The sequence below is a fragment of the Narcine bancroftii genome, chromosome 14 (genome assembly GCF_036971445.1).
Source record: "Narcine bancroftii isolate sNarBan1 chromosome 14, sNarBan1.hap1, whole genome shotgun sequence".
NCBI classification, from domain to species: Eukaryota; Metazoa; Chordata; class Chondrichthyes; order Torpediniformes; family Narcinidae; genus Narcine; species Narcine bancroftii.
Genome location: NC_091482.1, coordinates 6,642,879 through 6,658,890, shown reverse-complemented (window position 1 = coordinate 6,658,890; position 16,012 = coordinate 6,642,879). Strand labels below are relative to the sequence as shown.

At 44.5% G+C, this 16,012-nt stretch overlaps 1 protein-coding gene across 7 annotated transcripts in view; it reads right to left on the bottom strand.

Moving 5' to 3' along the window:
* The window catches only part of LOC138749514 (aldehyde dehydrogenase, dimeric NADP-preferring-like), a 109,577-nt gene extending 93,565 nt beyond the window's left edge, over positions 1-16,012 (bottom strand). For 3 of the 7 annotated variants that reach the window (XR_011348713.1, XM_069910951.1, XM_069910957.1), the window contains exons 1-4: positions 15,904-16,012; positions 11,451-11,676; positions 9,102-9,333; positions 223-308 (exon numbers count right to left, since the gene is read on the bottom strand). Coding sequence is in view for 6 of the 7 variants with exons in the window: in XM_069910951.1 (XP_069767052.1) it covers positions 223-308; positions 9,102-9,333; positions 11,451-11,612 (480 nt within the window). In the remaining variant the exon portion in view is untranslated. The other 4 variants (XM_069910955.1, XM_069910953.1, XM_069910954.1 and 1 more) reach the window with 4 other exon arrangements.

The window sequence follows — 16,012 nt, the reverse complement described above, 5'->3', positions numbered from 1 at the left end:
ACTGCTAACAAAACACAGGCCCCTGCCACAGGCCTCTTGGTGCCCATTCCAACATGCTCCATCCCCCTGACTACTGCACTTCAAGGGACGTGGAATTTCTTGTTTAGCAGCAGGACGTCCTCCTTGCCGTGAAATGTCCACTAGAGAAATGTCGCCGAGTGACATGTTCTCCTGGTGGAAGAGCGGACACCAGGCTGGGTCCCCAGGTCTGGCCGCACTCACCTTGTCCAGGTACTGAGGGAGGATATCCGCCAGCAGCTGTGCAGTATTCCCACTCACTTCTGATGGCTTCAGCACGGCGGCATTTCCTGGAGAACAGGATTATAATGTTAATTATAGAACAGGACTTGTAGCGCCAAGTCAGGCCATTTGGCCCACTGCGGTCATGCTCCACCCAAGCCTCCTCCCTCACCCCATCAACATACCCCTGCCTCTTCCAGCAGATGTTCCTCAGGCTTCTTTCAAAACATCATTTTCATTCACCCCAACTCTACTACATTAAAATTAGACACACAGCACAGTAACAGGTCCCTCTGGCCCACGAGCCTGTCCCGCCCAAACACCCCAATTTACCTACAACCCCCATATGTTTTGAACGGTAAGGGGAAACCGGAGCACCCGGAGTAAACCCACACACACATGGGCAGAACGTTCAAACTCCCTCAAAGATTTAAACCCAGGTCGCTGGTGCTGTTATCCAAGTTTCTCCTATATTCCCCACTTAATCTTCCAGTGATGCCTGCCCCTTTCCAAAGACCTTCCTAGGGCACCCCCTTCACCCATCTCATCACTGACAAAAGAGCCCGTCGCATTTGACCCAGCCCCATTGGGTCACTCCCGACACGATGAATGCGACTTTCCATTCTTTTCTCCCTCTTACTCAAGTAACACCATCCATGCCCCTTCAACGCATCCTACCCTTTCCTCTTCCATGAGCCATTCCTTGGGGCTTCACCTCAAGGCATAGTTCCGTTCACCCCAGCACCACCAGCAGAGGAGAGCTCAGCGTTCTCTGAGTTTTTCCCGAATTCCCCGCTGGGGCACCCTCGTATTTGGTTCCAGTTGTGGTCCGCCACCACAGACCAATGGCAGTGGAACGAGCCCCCCAACCCCTCCCTCGAACCCACTCACTCCACACCAGAGAGACCAACTGGGAGCAGCACCTCTGGAGCATAGACTGAACCATGGTCCTAACATAGCACAGGTGCCTGCCTAAGTATCTTTTAAACATGGTAATGCAGGTTGAATACCCCTTATCCGAATACCTGAAATTATCCAAAAACCAAAACATTTTTTTGTCCGTGGTCCCATAAGGTAATATACAATAGAGTTCAGAAATCCTGATCGGAGAACAGAACATAGAGAACATAAATAGTGCATTATAGAGTGTAGATCCAAATGCTAATATCGATACACGATCCTTTATCCGGAACCCTTGGGGGACAGTGTGCTCCGAATTTCGGATTTTTCCAGATTTTGGAAAGCTCACCCAAATTGTGCTGCCGTATCCACCCCCACCCCCTTCCAGTCGCCCGGACGTCTTCCCCGACCGCCAGTCCCTCGGCTGTCTCCCCCAACCGTGGTCCCTCGGCTGTCTTCCCTGGCCACTTCCCCTGACCGCCGGTCGTTCGGCCACTTGGCAGTCTCCCCTGACCGCCTCCCCCAACCGCCGGTCCCTCAGTCGCCTCTCCACTTGCCAGATTTTGAAGCTTTCCGTATTTTAGATGTCTGGATAAAGGATCGTGTACCTATATTTGTATTGTAACATGAATGCATGAGTGTTCCAAAATCCCAAAAAATCCAAACTCCCAAACATTTTAGACATGGGGTACTCAACTGTGCTGCCCTCGTTTACAGCTTTCCCTCGTCAGCTCATTCCATATACCCTCCTTTCTCATTGGAGCAATGAAAGACAAGGGGCAACTTCATCGAGTTGTACAAAATAGATGGAGGTGAGATAGGGCCCCAATTCCTGGGGCAACAATAAGAAATACCAGAGGGCATCTGCTTAAGGAGTGGAGGAAGGTTTAGGTGAGATGCCAGGGGCATGTTTTACTCAGAGTGGTGGATGGTGAGAGGAGGCACGTGATGGAGTAGTGGCTGGTCAGGAAATTCCAGCCCTCTCCAGAAAAGTTGAAAAAAAACGCACAAAACACAAAGGTACAAGAGTAAAAATGAAAACAAAGTAAAAATAAAGGTAAGAAAATGGCAGTGAAGAGAGAAAAGTCGAAAACAACGGGAAGAAGAGAAGATGAAAGAACGTCAGAAGAAGAAGGTGAAGGCCTTACGTGTCCGAGGAGGCCCGCCGCGGAGAGAGAAGTCCGCTCCCTCAGGTCAGTGGAAGTCCCGGGTTCGGGACTACAAAAATGGCTCGCAGAGCCGAGTAAAAGTGCGCATCCGCGCATGAAAAAAAACACACTGACGGGAGGGGGGAACAGCTGCGGAGTCAATCTCCACAGCTGAGAGAAACACCTGCAACACAGCAACAGGTGCAGAACACAGACAATAACGAGAACAAGAAAGAAGAGGGTAAAAAGAAAACAAGGAAACAACAGATGGTCAACCCAGAGGAAGAAGAAGAAGAACAGAAAGAAGTGGAAGAAGAAGAGAAAGGCAAGACAATGGATGTAGCTTTTTTTAAAGAGTATATGGAAATCAGTGAAAGAATGGCAATTACAAGAATTTAATGAGATAAAAAGAAGAATTAAGAATGCAGAAGAAAAAATGAATAAAATAGAAATGGTCATATCAGAGATAGGAAAAAGAGTGGATAATTTGGAAGAATGAGAAATAATCGTAGAAATGGAAGTAGAGGACTTAAAAGAGAAATTAGAAGAATCTAATAAAAAAGTTAAAGAGGCACATGAGCTGTTAGCTCAGAAGATAGATATAATGGAAAATTATAATAGAAGAAATAATATAAAGATGGTGGGCCTTAAGGAAGATGAAGAAGGCAAGAATATGAGAGAATTTATAAAAGATTGGATCCCCAGGGTCCTAGGAAGACCAGAATTACAGGAAGAAATGGAAATAGAGAGGGCACATAGAACTTTAGCCCTGAAACCACAACCGCAGCAAAAACCAAGATCCATTTTAGTAAAATTCTTAAGATATACAAGAGAAAATATATTGGAGAAAGCAATGAAGAAAATAAGAGAAGACAAAAAGCCACTGGAATACAAAGGTCAAAAATTTTTTTTCTATCCAGACATAAGTTTTGAACTCCTGAAGAAGAGGAAGGAGTTTAAAACAGCAAAAACGATCCTATGGAAAAAAGGATATAAATTTATGTTAAAGTACCCAGCGGTACTTAAAATAGTTATTCCAGGGCAACAAAACAGACTATTCTCGAATCCAGAGGAAGCAAGGAAATTTGCAGAACAACTACAAAACAAGCAGAGAGATGAAGACATGTAATGAGAGTAAAAGTGACCACGAACTATATGTATATATATATATATATATATATATGTATATATAGATATAGATATGTATGTATATATGTGTATACATAAGTGTATCTGTATTTAGAGAAAAATATATAGAGTATAGATAAGAATTAATAAGGGAATGAAAGAGAATAGAGGGAATAAGGAGGGAATTAAAAGAGTGACCTTTGTTATATATGAAAATTGAAATCTTTTCCGGGAGGGGCTGGGTGGGGAGGAGATACGGTCACTGCAAAATCAGTTGACGCTTGCGAGTGAATTCGCAAATCCAAATGGAGAGGGGAGATGTGGTTGCCCGGCAAGGGATAAAGGGCAACTCAGGAGGGGGAGGGGAGAATGGGGTTAAAGAAATTTTAAATAGGAGAATAAGGAAAATGTTTGATGTTTTAGAAATGTTGTCTTATAAAGTATTCAAAACAAGAAAGCAGAAATGGATAAGAAGGAAAGGTGATGATGGAGAAACGGAAAGGGAAGACAAACAAAGTATGAAATGGCTACGTTGAACTATATGACTTTAAATATTAACGGAATACATAACCAAATCAAAAGGAAGAAACTGCTAAATTTACTGAAAAAAGAAAAAATTGATATAACATTTGTGCAAGAAACACATTTAACTGAATTGGAGCACAAGAAATTAAAGAGAGATTGGGTAGGACATGTAACAGCAGCGTCGTATAATTCAAAAGCAAGAGGAGTAGCTATATTAATCAGTAAAAATATACCAATTAAAATAGAAGTGGAAATAATAGATCCAGCAGGGAGATATGAAATGATAAAATGTTAGATATATTCGGAGTTTTGGAATCTACTCAATGTATATTCACCTAACGAAGAAGATCAAAAGTTTATGCAAGATATTTTTTTGAAGATAGCAGATACGCAAGGGAACATATTAATAGGAGGGGATTTCAACCTTAATTTGGATTTAAATATGGATAAAATGGGGAAAAAAATTAACAGAAATAACAAAGTAACCAAATTTATAATTAAATCGATGCAAGAAATGCAACTGTTGGATATATGGAGGAAACAACACCCAAAGGAAAAGGAATATTCATATTATTTGGGTAGACATAAAACATACTCAAGAATAGACCTATTTCTGTTATTAGCTCGTATGCAAGATAGAGTAAGAAAAACAGAATATAAATATAAAGCTAGAATATTATCGGACCATTCACCCTTGATATTGACAATAGAGTTAGAGGACATCCCTCCAAGAATGTATAGATGGAGATTAAACTCCATGCTACTTAAAAGGCAGGATTTTAGAGAATTCATTGAAAGACAAATTAAAATGTACTTTGAAATAAATACAGAATCAGTGAAAGATAAGTTTATACTATGGGATGCAATGAAAGCGTTCATTAGAGTGCAAATAATAAGTTATGTAACCAAGATGAAGAAGGACTACAATCAGGAAACAGAGCAGTTGGAAAGGGAAATAGTAAATATAGAAAAAGAATTAGCAATGAAGGAAGACACAACTAAAAGAAGAGAATTGGCAGATTAAAAAAAATAAAATATGAAACACTACAAACATATAAGGTGGAGAAGAACATAATGAAGACAAAACAGAAATATTATGAACTAGGGGAAAAAACGCACAAAATTCTAGCATGGCAGCTTAAAACAGAACAAGCTAAGAAAATGGTATTGGCATCAAGGAAAAGAGACAAACAAATCACATATAATCCAACGGAGATTAACGAAAACTTTAGAATTCTATGAACAATTATACCAAACTGAAAACGAAGGGAAAGAAGGCAAAATAGATGAATTTTTAACTAAAATTGAACTACCAAAATTACAAATAGAGGAACAAAATAAATAAACAGAACCATTTGAAATAGTAGAAATACAAGAGATAATAAAAAAAACTACCAAATAATAAAACACCAGGAGAGGATGGATTCCCAATAGAATTCTATAAAACATTTAAAGATTTATTAATTCCTCCCATCCTGGAAGTAATCAACCAGATTGACAAAACACAAAGCTTACCAGATTCATACAAAACAGCAATAATTACAGTAATACCAAAGACAGGGAAAGATCCACTCGCACCAGCGTCATATAGACCAATATCATTACTTAACACAGATTATAAGATAATAGCTAAACTATTAGCAAGCAGATTAGCAGAGTATGTACTGAAAATGGTAAATCTAGACCAAACTGGATTTATTAAAAAAAGACGCACAACAGACAATATTTGTAAATTTATTAACTTAATTCATGCAGTAGAAGGGAGTAAAGCGCCAACAGTCGCAGTTGCTTTAGAAGCAGAGAAGGCCTTTGACAGAGTAGAATGGAATTAGTTATTCAAAGTATTGCAAAAGTTCAGTTTACCAGAGAAGTATATTAATTGGATTAAAGCATTATATAAGGGGCCATTGGCAAAAGTGACAGTAAATGGATATATATCAAAGCAATTTAATTTAAGCAGATCAACAAGGCAGGGATGCCCACTATCACCCTTATTGTTCACGTTAGCTATAGAACCACTAGCAGAATTGATAAGAACAGAAAATAATATAAAAGGGATAAAAATAAAAGACAAGGAATATAAAATCAGTTTATTTGCAGACGATGTTATAGTATACTTAACAGAACCAGAACTATCAATAAAAGAATTATATAAGAAATTGAAGGAATATGGAGAAGTGTCGGGTTACAAGATTAACGTAAATAAAAGTGAAGCAATGCCAATGAATAATGCGGATTTCTCAAAATTTAAGAAGGAATCACCATTCAGATGGCAAATGCAAGCAATAAGATACCTAGGTATACAAATAAATAAAAATCTCGGCCATCTATATAAACTCAATTATTATCCACTAATGAAAAAATTACAGGGCGATTTAGAGCATTGGAAAGATTTACCACTAACACTAATAGGAAGGATAAACTGTATTAAAATGAACATTATCCCAAGGATACTATACCTATTTCAGGCATTGCCAATGCACTTGACAGAGAAATTCTTCAAGGAGTTAAAGAAAATAATAAGGAAATTTTTATGGAAAGGGGGGACACCGAGGATAGCACTAGATAAATGAACAGAATGGTATAAACAAGGAGGCTTACAACTGCCAAATTTTAAAAATTATTATAGAGTCGCACAATTAAGATACCTATCAGATTTTTATCAAACAAGGGAAAAGCCAGATTGGACTAGATTAGAACTAGATAAAATAGGGGAAAAGATACCTGAGCACATATAATATAAATGGGATGAAAAATTGGTGCAACGTAGGAGTTCTCCAGTATTACATCATCTGCTCAATATTTGGAAGAAGATTCATGTAGAAAGGAATAAAACAAATTACCAATTACCAAAACTAATAATGACGCAAAATCAGTTACTCCCTTTTATAATAGATAACCTTTCCTTTAGAGAATGGGAGAAAAAAGGGATCAAAAGAATATAAAATTGTTTTTCAGGAAATAGATTATTATCCTTTGAACAAATGAAGGATAAATATAATATAACTCAAGATACAATGTTGGCATATTACCAATTGAGATCCTACTTGAAGGACAAATTAGGAAGTAGTCTGAGGTTACCAGAGGGAAGTAACTTTGAATATGTGATTACAGATACAATGACAATCAATAGATTTATAACAAATATGTATATTAAACTGCAAGAAAAGGAGAATGAGGAAACAAATGGTAAAACTAAACAAAAGTGGGAACAAGATTTAAATATAAAGATAAAGAACATGGGAGAAGTTATGCTCTGGAACGATGAGAAATACAATAAATACGAGGTTACGTATGATACAATATAACTGGATACACAGGCTATACATTATACCTCAAAAGTTAAATAAATGGGACCCAACAGTATCTGACAGATGTTTTCGTTGTAAAAAAGAAATGGGAACAACAATTCATGCAATCTGGACATGTGAGAAAGTAGAAAAATTTTGGGAAGATCTAAACCAGACATTAAATAAAATTACAGAAAACAATATACCAAAAAACCCAGAGATCTTCCTCCTAAGTAACATAAAAAATAAAGAATTTGGACTTGATTTGGATGGTGCACAAAAAAGATTTGTTAAGATAGCTCTAGCCGTAGCCAAAAAATGTATTATGTCAACCTGGAAATTGGAAGATAATTTGAGAATACAACAATGGTATGTAGAAATGAATAAGTGTATTCCATTAGAAAAAAATAACATATAATTTAAGAAATAATATTGAAATATTTGAACAAATATGGGAGCCTTACATGAAACACAATAGAGAAAACCTACCGGGGACATTACCACCTAAATTAACGAAAGGAGAAGGAAATGAAAAGAATTGACTCAGTGGAATTTCTTGTTTATTTTTATTGAATGACAACATTGTTTGACTGGTTTAATGTGTCTTAGATTTTGTACTTTAAATTAATGGGGGGAGGTAGGGAGGGTGGGATGGGAAGAGGGAGGGGGGGGGAGAAAATGACACTATATATTTGAAAAGGAAAATGTATGTATCTTGGTCAGTGTGGTTTATGGTGTGAAAAATAAAAAATAAAAAAAGAGTGGTGGATGGTGGGGAAGGGACTGAAGTAAATGCAGAAGGGCAGCATAGTTAGGGTGGCAGCTAGTGTGACGCTGTTACAGTGTAAGCAACCAGGGTTTGAATCCAGTGCTGTCTATGAGGAGTTTGTACGCTCTCCCTGTGACTGCGTGGGTTTCCTCCCACCCTCCGTAAGGGTTGTTTAGTCAATTGGGAACCATGGGGCTTGTGGATCAGCGATGTTGGTTTAAAATTTTTTTGTAATTTTAAAAAGGAAGTCTTTATTTTACAAAAATGACCAAAAAACTCAGGACAGAAAATAAATCGCTCCTCATCGTTAGAAGAATTGTTGTGTCACTGCCTGGTCTGGAGGTGCCAATGCACAGGACAGGAAAAGGCGACAGAGTTATTGGGCCAGAAATGTTTGTCACTGTGCTGCATGTTTAAATTTTAAAAAGGAAGTTTTTTTAAAAAAGTGACTGAAAACCTTATGACACAAAAAATAAATTGCTCCTCCTCAACCGAAGCGGCACGGTTAGCACAACGCCGCTATAGCGCCAGCGATTGGGACCGGGGTTCGAATCCTGCACTGCCTGTAAGGAGTTTGTACATTCTCTCTGTGTGGGTTTTCCCCAGGGGGCTCCAGTTTCCTCCTAATGTTCTAAAAGTAAGTCAATTGGGTGTAACTGGGCGCCACGGGCTCGTGGGCCAAAACGTCTAAATTTTTTAAATATACAGTTGTTTCCCCCTTATTCATGAAGGATATGTCCCAAGATCCCCAGCAGACGCCTGAAACCATGGATAGTACTAAACCCCTATATATAAAAATACATATATATGTTTTTCCTATACATACACACCTATGATAAAGTTTAATTTAGGCACAATAAGTGATTAACAACAATAACTAATAATAAAATAGAACAATTAGAACCACATACTTGAATTACATTCCATAAATGAGTAAGGGTTACTTGAACAGAAGTACTACAATACTGCAACAGTCAATTTGATAACTGAGATGACAACTAAGTGACTAATGGGCAGGTAGCGCATACAGCATGGGAGGGGGGGGGGAATTCCATGGTATATTGTTGGTGGAGGTGGGCCACTGTTGACCCTGAAGCTTACCTGCCGCGATGGCCCCAACTAAAGGCTGGAGCACGATGGCCAGGGGATAGTTCCAGGCCCCAATGATGAGAACCACGCCGAGGGGCTCTCGGTGGATGTAAACTGTATCCATTAGCGTCATCATGTTCTTCTTTACAGACTCTGGGGCAGTCCATTCGGGCAGCTTGTTCACAGCCAGTGCAATCTCCCCCAGAATGCCCGCCATTTCGTAGACTTCCACAGCAAACTGATTCTGCCAATTCACAAAGGTAGGAAGATCATTAGCGTTCCAGCCTGCCCCCAGTCTCAGTGACAACCACCCACCCAATCTCCCCCATGAGGGCATCCCCCCCCTAAAGTGTCTGAGGAGTTTGTACTTTCTGTGGGATCCCACTACCCCCTCCCCCCTTCCAGGTGCTCCAGTTTCCTCCCTCCCTCCAAAAATGGACGGGGTTTGAACGCTAATTCAGAATCACCGACAGCGATGAGGAATCGGACAGGAGGGAGATAGAACAGCTCGACAACAAAGTTGCACTCAATGTTAGCAAAACTAAGAAACTGATTGTGGACTTCAAAAGGGGGAAAATCAGGACACAAATCAGTCCTCATCGAGGGGTTAGCAGGGACAGGGTAAAGAACTTCAAATTCCTCTGAACATCTGTCCAATCACGAAGAAGGCTCGCCAGTGGCTATACTTCGTGAGGAGTTTGAGGAGATTCATTATGTCACCAAAGACAATAGGTGTACTGTGAAGAGCATTCTGACTGGCTGCATCTGTCTGCTATAGAGGTGCTGATCCACAGGACAGGTAAAGACTACAGAGCGTTGTGTACTCAGCCAGTGCATATGGGCACCAGTCTTCACTCCACTGAGGACATCTACAAGAGATGGTGTCTAAAGAAAGCAGCCTCTATCCACCAGCCAGGCCATGCCCCCTTCTCACTTCAACCATCAGGAAGAAGATATAGAAACCCAAAGACGAACACCCAGCAGTACAGAAAGAGCTACTTACTCTCTGCCATCAGATTTCTGAACTGACAATGAACACCACCTCATTTTCACTTTTTTTCCCACTAATTTTTAAAGAAATATAATTTATAGCAATTTTTCCCCTGTAATGTTGCCTCAAACAATCAACTTAATGACACGTTCTGATTCTAAATAACATTAGAAAGTGAAATCCAGCTTTGTAACATTAACTGCAGTGCAGCTACAACTTGGAGTCAGATCAAACATGATCAAGTATAATCCATTCAGGCCCTCAAAGAGGGACCCCCAGAGTAAGCATCTCTTCCACACCCATGACCCCTCAGGACCTAAAGCTGCTATCGAGCCACTTTCCACTCAGCTCAACTCCAGCAGATACAAGCTGAGCCTCTCCACCAAACTATCCGCCCATTCTAGGAATTAATCTGATTGATCTGTCCAATGCATTGGTAAGAGGACATCCGGAGTACCGTGTGGTATTCCAGATGTGATCGTACCAATACACTATGTACTGAAATACAACATCTCCCCCCCTAACTTTTGCAATCTGGTCACCTCTCAAGGATGGATAACTTATTAATTTTTCTAATTGCTTTGCTGTACCTTTTGCAATCCATGCTTCTTTGACATTCAAATCCCTCCACCTGGGGTTAAATAGCACAGGGACAGGCCCTTCTGTCCAACTCTTCCCTACTAAACAAGTTGCCAACCTGAGCTCACCCAATTTGCATGCATTCATTCCAGGCTGCTCAATCCCTCGAAATAAGGCAACTCCCTCATTTCTGGAATCAACCTGGCGAACTTCTTCACCAACCCCCATTTATCTTTTCTCAAGAGACCAGAATAAATGCACGCAGTACTCAAGGTGGTACTTTGTACAGTTGCAGTAGAGCCTTGCTGCTCTTAAACTGAATCCCTCTCACAATGAATGCCCTCATCCTATTTGCTAACTTTTTGCAGTTCATATGCAAGCACTCCGAGGTCTCTCCCAGACTGTAATATTTTACCCAATAAATAATAGTCCAGTTTAGTATGGCTCCTAATAAAGTGGATGATCTCTGATTTACTGCCGTGGTACTCCATCTGCTGGACCTGTGCCCACTCACTCAACCTACCTACTCCTCTCTGCGAAGTCTGTTGCTTTTCCACTCAGCAGCTTGGGACTAGCTAAGTTGGTCTGAACAATTAGCTGAAGGGCCTGTTTCAGTGCTGTGGGACTTCAATCTGCAACAGTAGTCTTCAGTGCTGTGGGACTTCAATCTGCAACAGTAGTCGTCGCAGGTACAGATGGGTGGAAATGGAAGAGGTTTCAGGAGGGAACGGACCAGTGTGTCCATTCGGAACCATTGAGAGCGACCGTGTGCCAGGTACTCGGTTCCCAACCTTGTGCAGGTCCTTCTGGAGCGCCTCCGTGAACAGATCCTTATTCTCTGTCAACATCCTCTCCAGTGCCTTCAGCTGCTGGACACGGAATTCCAGTGGTCGGGTCTTGCCCAGGTTATAGGCAGTTCGGGCGCCTGCTACCGCGAGCTTAATCTGCTCCATCGTGCGTCAACGTCCCACAGAGCAACAGCAGGATGACTCCACAAGGGTTCCAACGGATCGAGGCCTGAGTAAAGTTTAAACAAGAGGGCAGAGTGCACATTAAATCCTGTCTTAAATTAGGTTATTGAATCTGGAAGTGGGAAAATTATATTACTTGGTGCAACGGATAGTGTCACGCTGTTACAGCATCAGTGACCGTGGTTCGAATCCAGCACTGTCTGTAAGGAGTTTGTATTCTCCCCGTGTCTGTGTGGGTTTCCTCCGGGGGATCCAGTTTCCTCCCACCCTTCAAAATTAAATGGGGGTTGTAGGTCAATTAGGTGGCACGGACTTGTGGCCAGAAGGGCCTGTTACCAAGCTGTATGTCTAAATTTAAATCCAATTTAAATTTAACTGAGAAAAGTGGGCAATGCTGGCTCGTGTTATAAGTATCTCTTCTTGACAGGCCCATTGCCTCAGATTCAGTGAGCAGTAACAAATCAAAAGGTATCCAAGGATTTTCCTGGTAAGACCACACTGACTCTGCAAAGTAACTTTAGCCTCAGCATTTGGTACAGTGACACCTGGGTCCAGTTCTGACCTTTGTCACTGTCTGTATGGAGTTTGCCTGTTCTCCCCGTGACCGCATGAGCTTCCTCCAGGCACTCTGGTTTCCTCCCACGTCCCGCAAATTTGCGATTAATTGCCTCTGGAGCGTATACGAGTGGTAAAATCTACAGGGAAGTTGACTGGAAAGGGGCAGGGTAGGGAGCAGAGATGGAGGATAAATGGGTTGGAGTAGAATTTGTGTGATAGTTCTGGTCATAGATCTGTTGGACTGAAGGGCCTGTACCTACATTTCATGCACGTTGACATATCCATGACTCGACAGATCAACACTGCACCCCACATCCTACGTTTGGGCAGATCTAGAAATGACTGGAGTGGGGGTGGGTGGTGGAAACAGGAAAATCTAAGTGTTGAATGTAATATTATGATTGGTTCTAATGTAGCAAAGCTTAGCAGAATTTCCAAATTAAGGCTTCAGGACGTCAGTCAGGCATAAGTGGTGAGAAAAAGCAGGGGATAAGAAGGTAGGTGGTGGGGTGGGGAAGAGGGCTTGGTGCAATGGTCAAAGAAAGGGGACACATAAGGTAAATAATTTTTTTTAATTTAAACATACCGACCCTTCTGGTCCATGAGCTCATGCCGCTCAATTACACCCAACTGACTTAAGACCCCCATTACATTTTTGAAGGGTGGGAGGAAACCAGAGCACCCAGAGGAAACCCTCGCAGACACCCACGCAGAACTTGGGTCGCTGGCGCTGGAGCAGTGTTGCGCTGACCGTTATGTAAACCGTGCCACCTCAAACAATTAAGAACATTGCCGTGACTCGGAGTCGGACCATGGTTGTTGTGGTCACAATGCAGAGTACTAGCCACTATACAATCACAGCCAGCTACATGGGCACTTGTAAATAGAACTGAACGTTGACACTCAATGAAATTTATATATCTTAGCCACTCAGTCCGTCCCAGCACAATCTTAGCAAATCAGTCCATTCTATCATTGGGGCAATGTCTTCTGGGAACGGAGCCAGCTCAAGATAGTTAATCTAGATCTGGCCTTTCTCCTCTGTGACTTGATCTGTTTCATAAAAATGCTGGCATGACACAATACATCAATGTTGTTATCTATTACTCTATATACACGCGTAATAATCGATCTTGTGTAATAGTCAACCATCTTTACGGTTATGGGCCAAAAATCATGTGTTTTCCATATGACCTATGTAAAAATCAACCCCCCCCTCATTTTTTGGCCCCGCCCATCCGAGCTCCAGACTTCCGTGGATCCTCAGCCTGACCTTCCACCCACCGAAGCTCTCAATACCCTGGCCACAGTCTCTCTCCTTGGCCCTGGCCACCTGCCCATGCCAGATCCCCGACGCCTTTGTGCGGGGCAGGTACTTACCGTGGTCAAAAATAGTATCCAAGTGTAAAAGACGACCCCCACAAATTTGACCCTGAAAAACTGCTCCGAAAATCGACTATTACAAGAATGTACAGTAAAACCTTTACAGTCTCCAATATCAGGGATTTAAAATGAAAATTTAATTGAGCTAGGAAGACCACAAACTAATTCAATTGAATTAGAACAAAAGATGAGTGAAAACTAATCATCAAAAAAATTCCTTCATTCCCCCCAAGATAAAGTAATGTGAAGAATCACAAAGTTTTTCAAATTCAACTCCAGATTCAACTTAAACCCCTGACTTCACAGCTAACACGACTTCATCTTCTCTCATCCGGAACCCTGGATCTCAGCCTCCACCATACCTGCTCTCATGAGAAGGCATTCCCTTCCTGGACATTGGTAATGTCCTCCTCTTTCAAACAATGAGGCCTCCCCACTTGCTGTTTTCAGCGGAGCTATTTCCCCCACTTGTCGGTGCTCTGCTGTTTTCCCCCATGTCCCAAACTGAACAGGAAGAGGGTTCCCCTTGTCCTCACCCTTCACTCTGCATTCAGCTGAACTTCCCCCACCATTTCCTACAGTTCCAACTCAACCCCACCACCTCCTCAAATATTTCCACCTTCCGCAGGAATCACTCCTTTGTCTGCTCATCCCTCAACACCCTCCTCTCTGGATTGTTCCCCATAATCGCAGGTGCTCCTACACCTCCTCCCTCACCATCATCCAGGGGTCTCATCAGCCCTCTCAAGGGAGGCAAAGATTCCCTGCACCTCCTCTAACCTCAGTGCTAAATGGTTCTGGCCCGAAGAGGGGAGGGAGGGAGAGGGAGGGGGTTGAGGGAGGGAGAGGGAGGGGGTTGAGGGAGGGAGGGAGGGGGTTGAGGGAGGGAGGGGGTTGAGGGAGGGAGTTGAGGGAGGGGGTTGAGGGAGGGGGTTGAGGGAGTTGAGGGAGGGGGTTGAGGGAGTTGAGGGAGGGGGTTGAGGGAGTTGAGGGAGGGGGTTGAGGGAGGGAGGGAGGGGGTTGAGGGAGGGAGGGAGGGGGTTGAGGGAGGGAGGGAGGGGGTTGAGGGAGGGAGGGAGGGGGTTGAGGGAGGGAGGGAGGGGGTTGAGGGAGGGAGGGAGGGGGTTGAGGGAGGGAGGGAGGGAGGGGGTTGAGGGAGTTGAGGGAGGGGGTTGAGGGAGTTGAGGGAGGGGGTTGAGGGAGTTGAGGGAGGGGGTTGAGGGAGGGAGGGAGGGGGTTGAGGGAGGGAGGGAGGGGGTTGAGGGAGGGAGGGAGGGGGTTGAGGGAGGGAGGGAGGGGGTTGAGGGAGGGAGGGAGGGAGGGGGTTGAGGGAGGGAGGGAGGGGGTTGAGGGAGGGAGGGAGGGGGTTGAGGGAGGGAGGGAGGGGGTTGAGGGAGGGAGGGAGGGGGTTGAGGGAGGGAGGGAGGGGGTTGAGGGAGGGAGGGAGGGGGTTGAGGGAGGGAGGGAGGGGGTTGAGGGAGGGAGGGAGGGGGTTGAGGGAGGGAGGGAGGGGGTTGAGGGAGGGAGGGAGGGGGTTGAGGGAGGGAGGGAGGGGGTTGAGGGAGGGAGGGAGGGGGTTGAGGGAGGGAGGGAGGGGGTTGAGGGAGGGAGGGAGGGGGTTGAGGGAGGGAGGGAGGGGGTTGAGGGAGGGAGGGAGGGGGTTGAGGGAGGGAGGGAGGGGGTTGAGGGAGGGAGGGAGGGGGTTGAGGGAGGGAGGGAGGGGGTTGAGGGAGGGAGGGAGGGGGTTGAGGGAGGGAGGGAGGGGGTTGAGGGAGGGAGGGAGGGGGTTGAGGGAGGGAGGGAGGGGGTTGAGGGAGGGAGGGAGGGGGTTGAGGGAGGGAGGGAGCGGGTTGAGGGAGGGAGCGGGTTGAGGGAGGGAGCGGGTTGAGGGAGGGAGCGGGTTGAGGGAGGGAGCGGGTTGAGGGAGGGAGCGGGTTGAGGGAGGGAGCGGGTTGAGGGAGGGAGCGGGTTGAGGGAGGGAGCGGGTTGAGGGAGGGAGCGGGTTGAGGGAGGGAGCGGGTTGAGGGAGGGAGCGGGTTGAGGGAGGGAGCGGGTTGAGGGAGGGAGCGGGTTGAGGGAGGGAGCGGGTTGAGGGAGGGAGCGGGTTGAGGGAGGGAGCGGGTTGAGGGAGGGAGCGGGTTGAGGGAGGGAGCGGGTTGAGGGAGGGAGCGGGTTGAGGGAGGGAGCGGGTTGAGGGAGGGAGCGGGTTGAGGGAGGGAGCCGGTTGAGGGAGGGAGCCGGTTGAGGGAGGGAGCCGGTTGAGGGAGGGAGCCGGTTGAGGGGAGGGAGGGAGGGACAGGTTGAGGAACCCCGCTATGACCCCCCTGCCCACCTGCAGCAGAGGCGGAGACGAGGCGCCGGCGGCCGGTGAGGGACAAACCGAGCGAGGCTCGAAACGCGACCACACCTCCTGCAGGGACAGGCTCTGCGCTCGAGCCTCC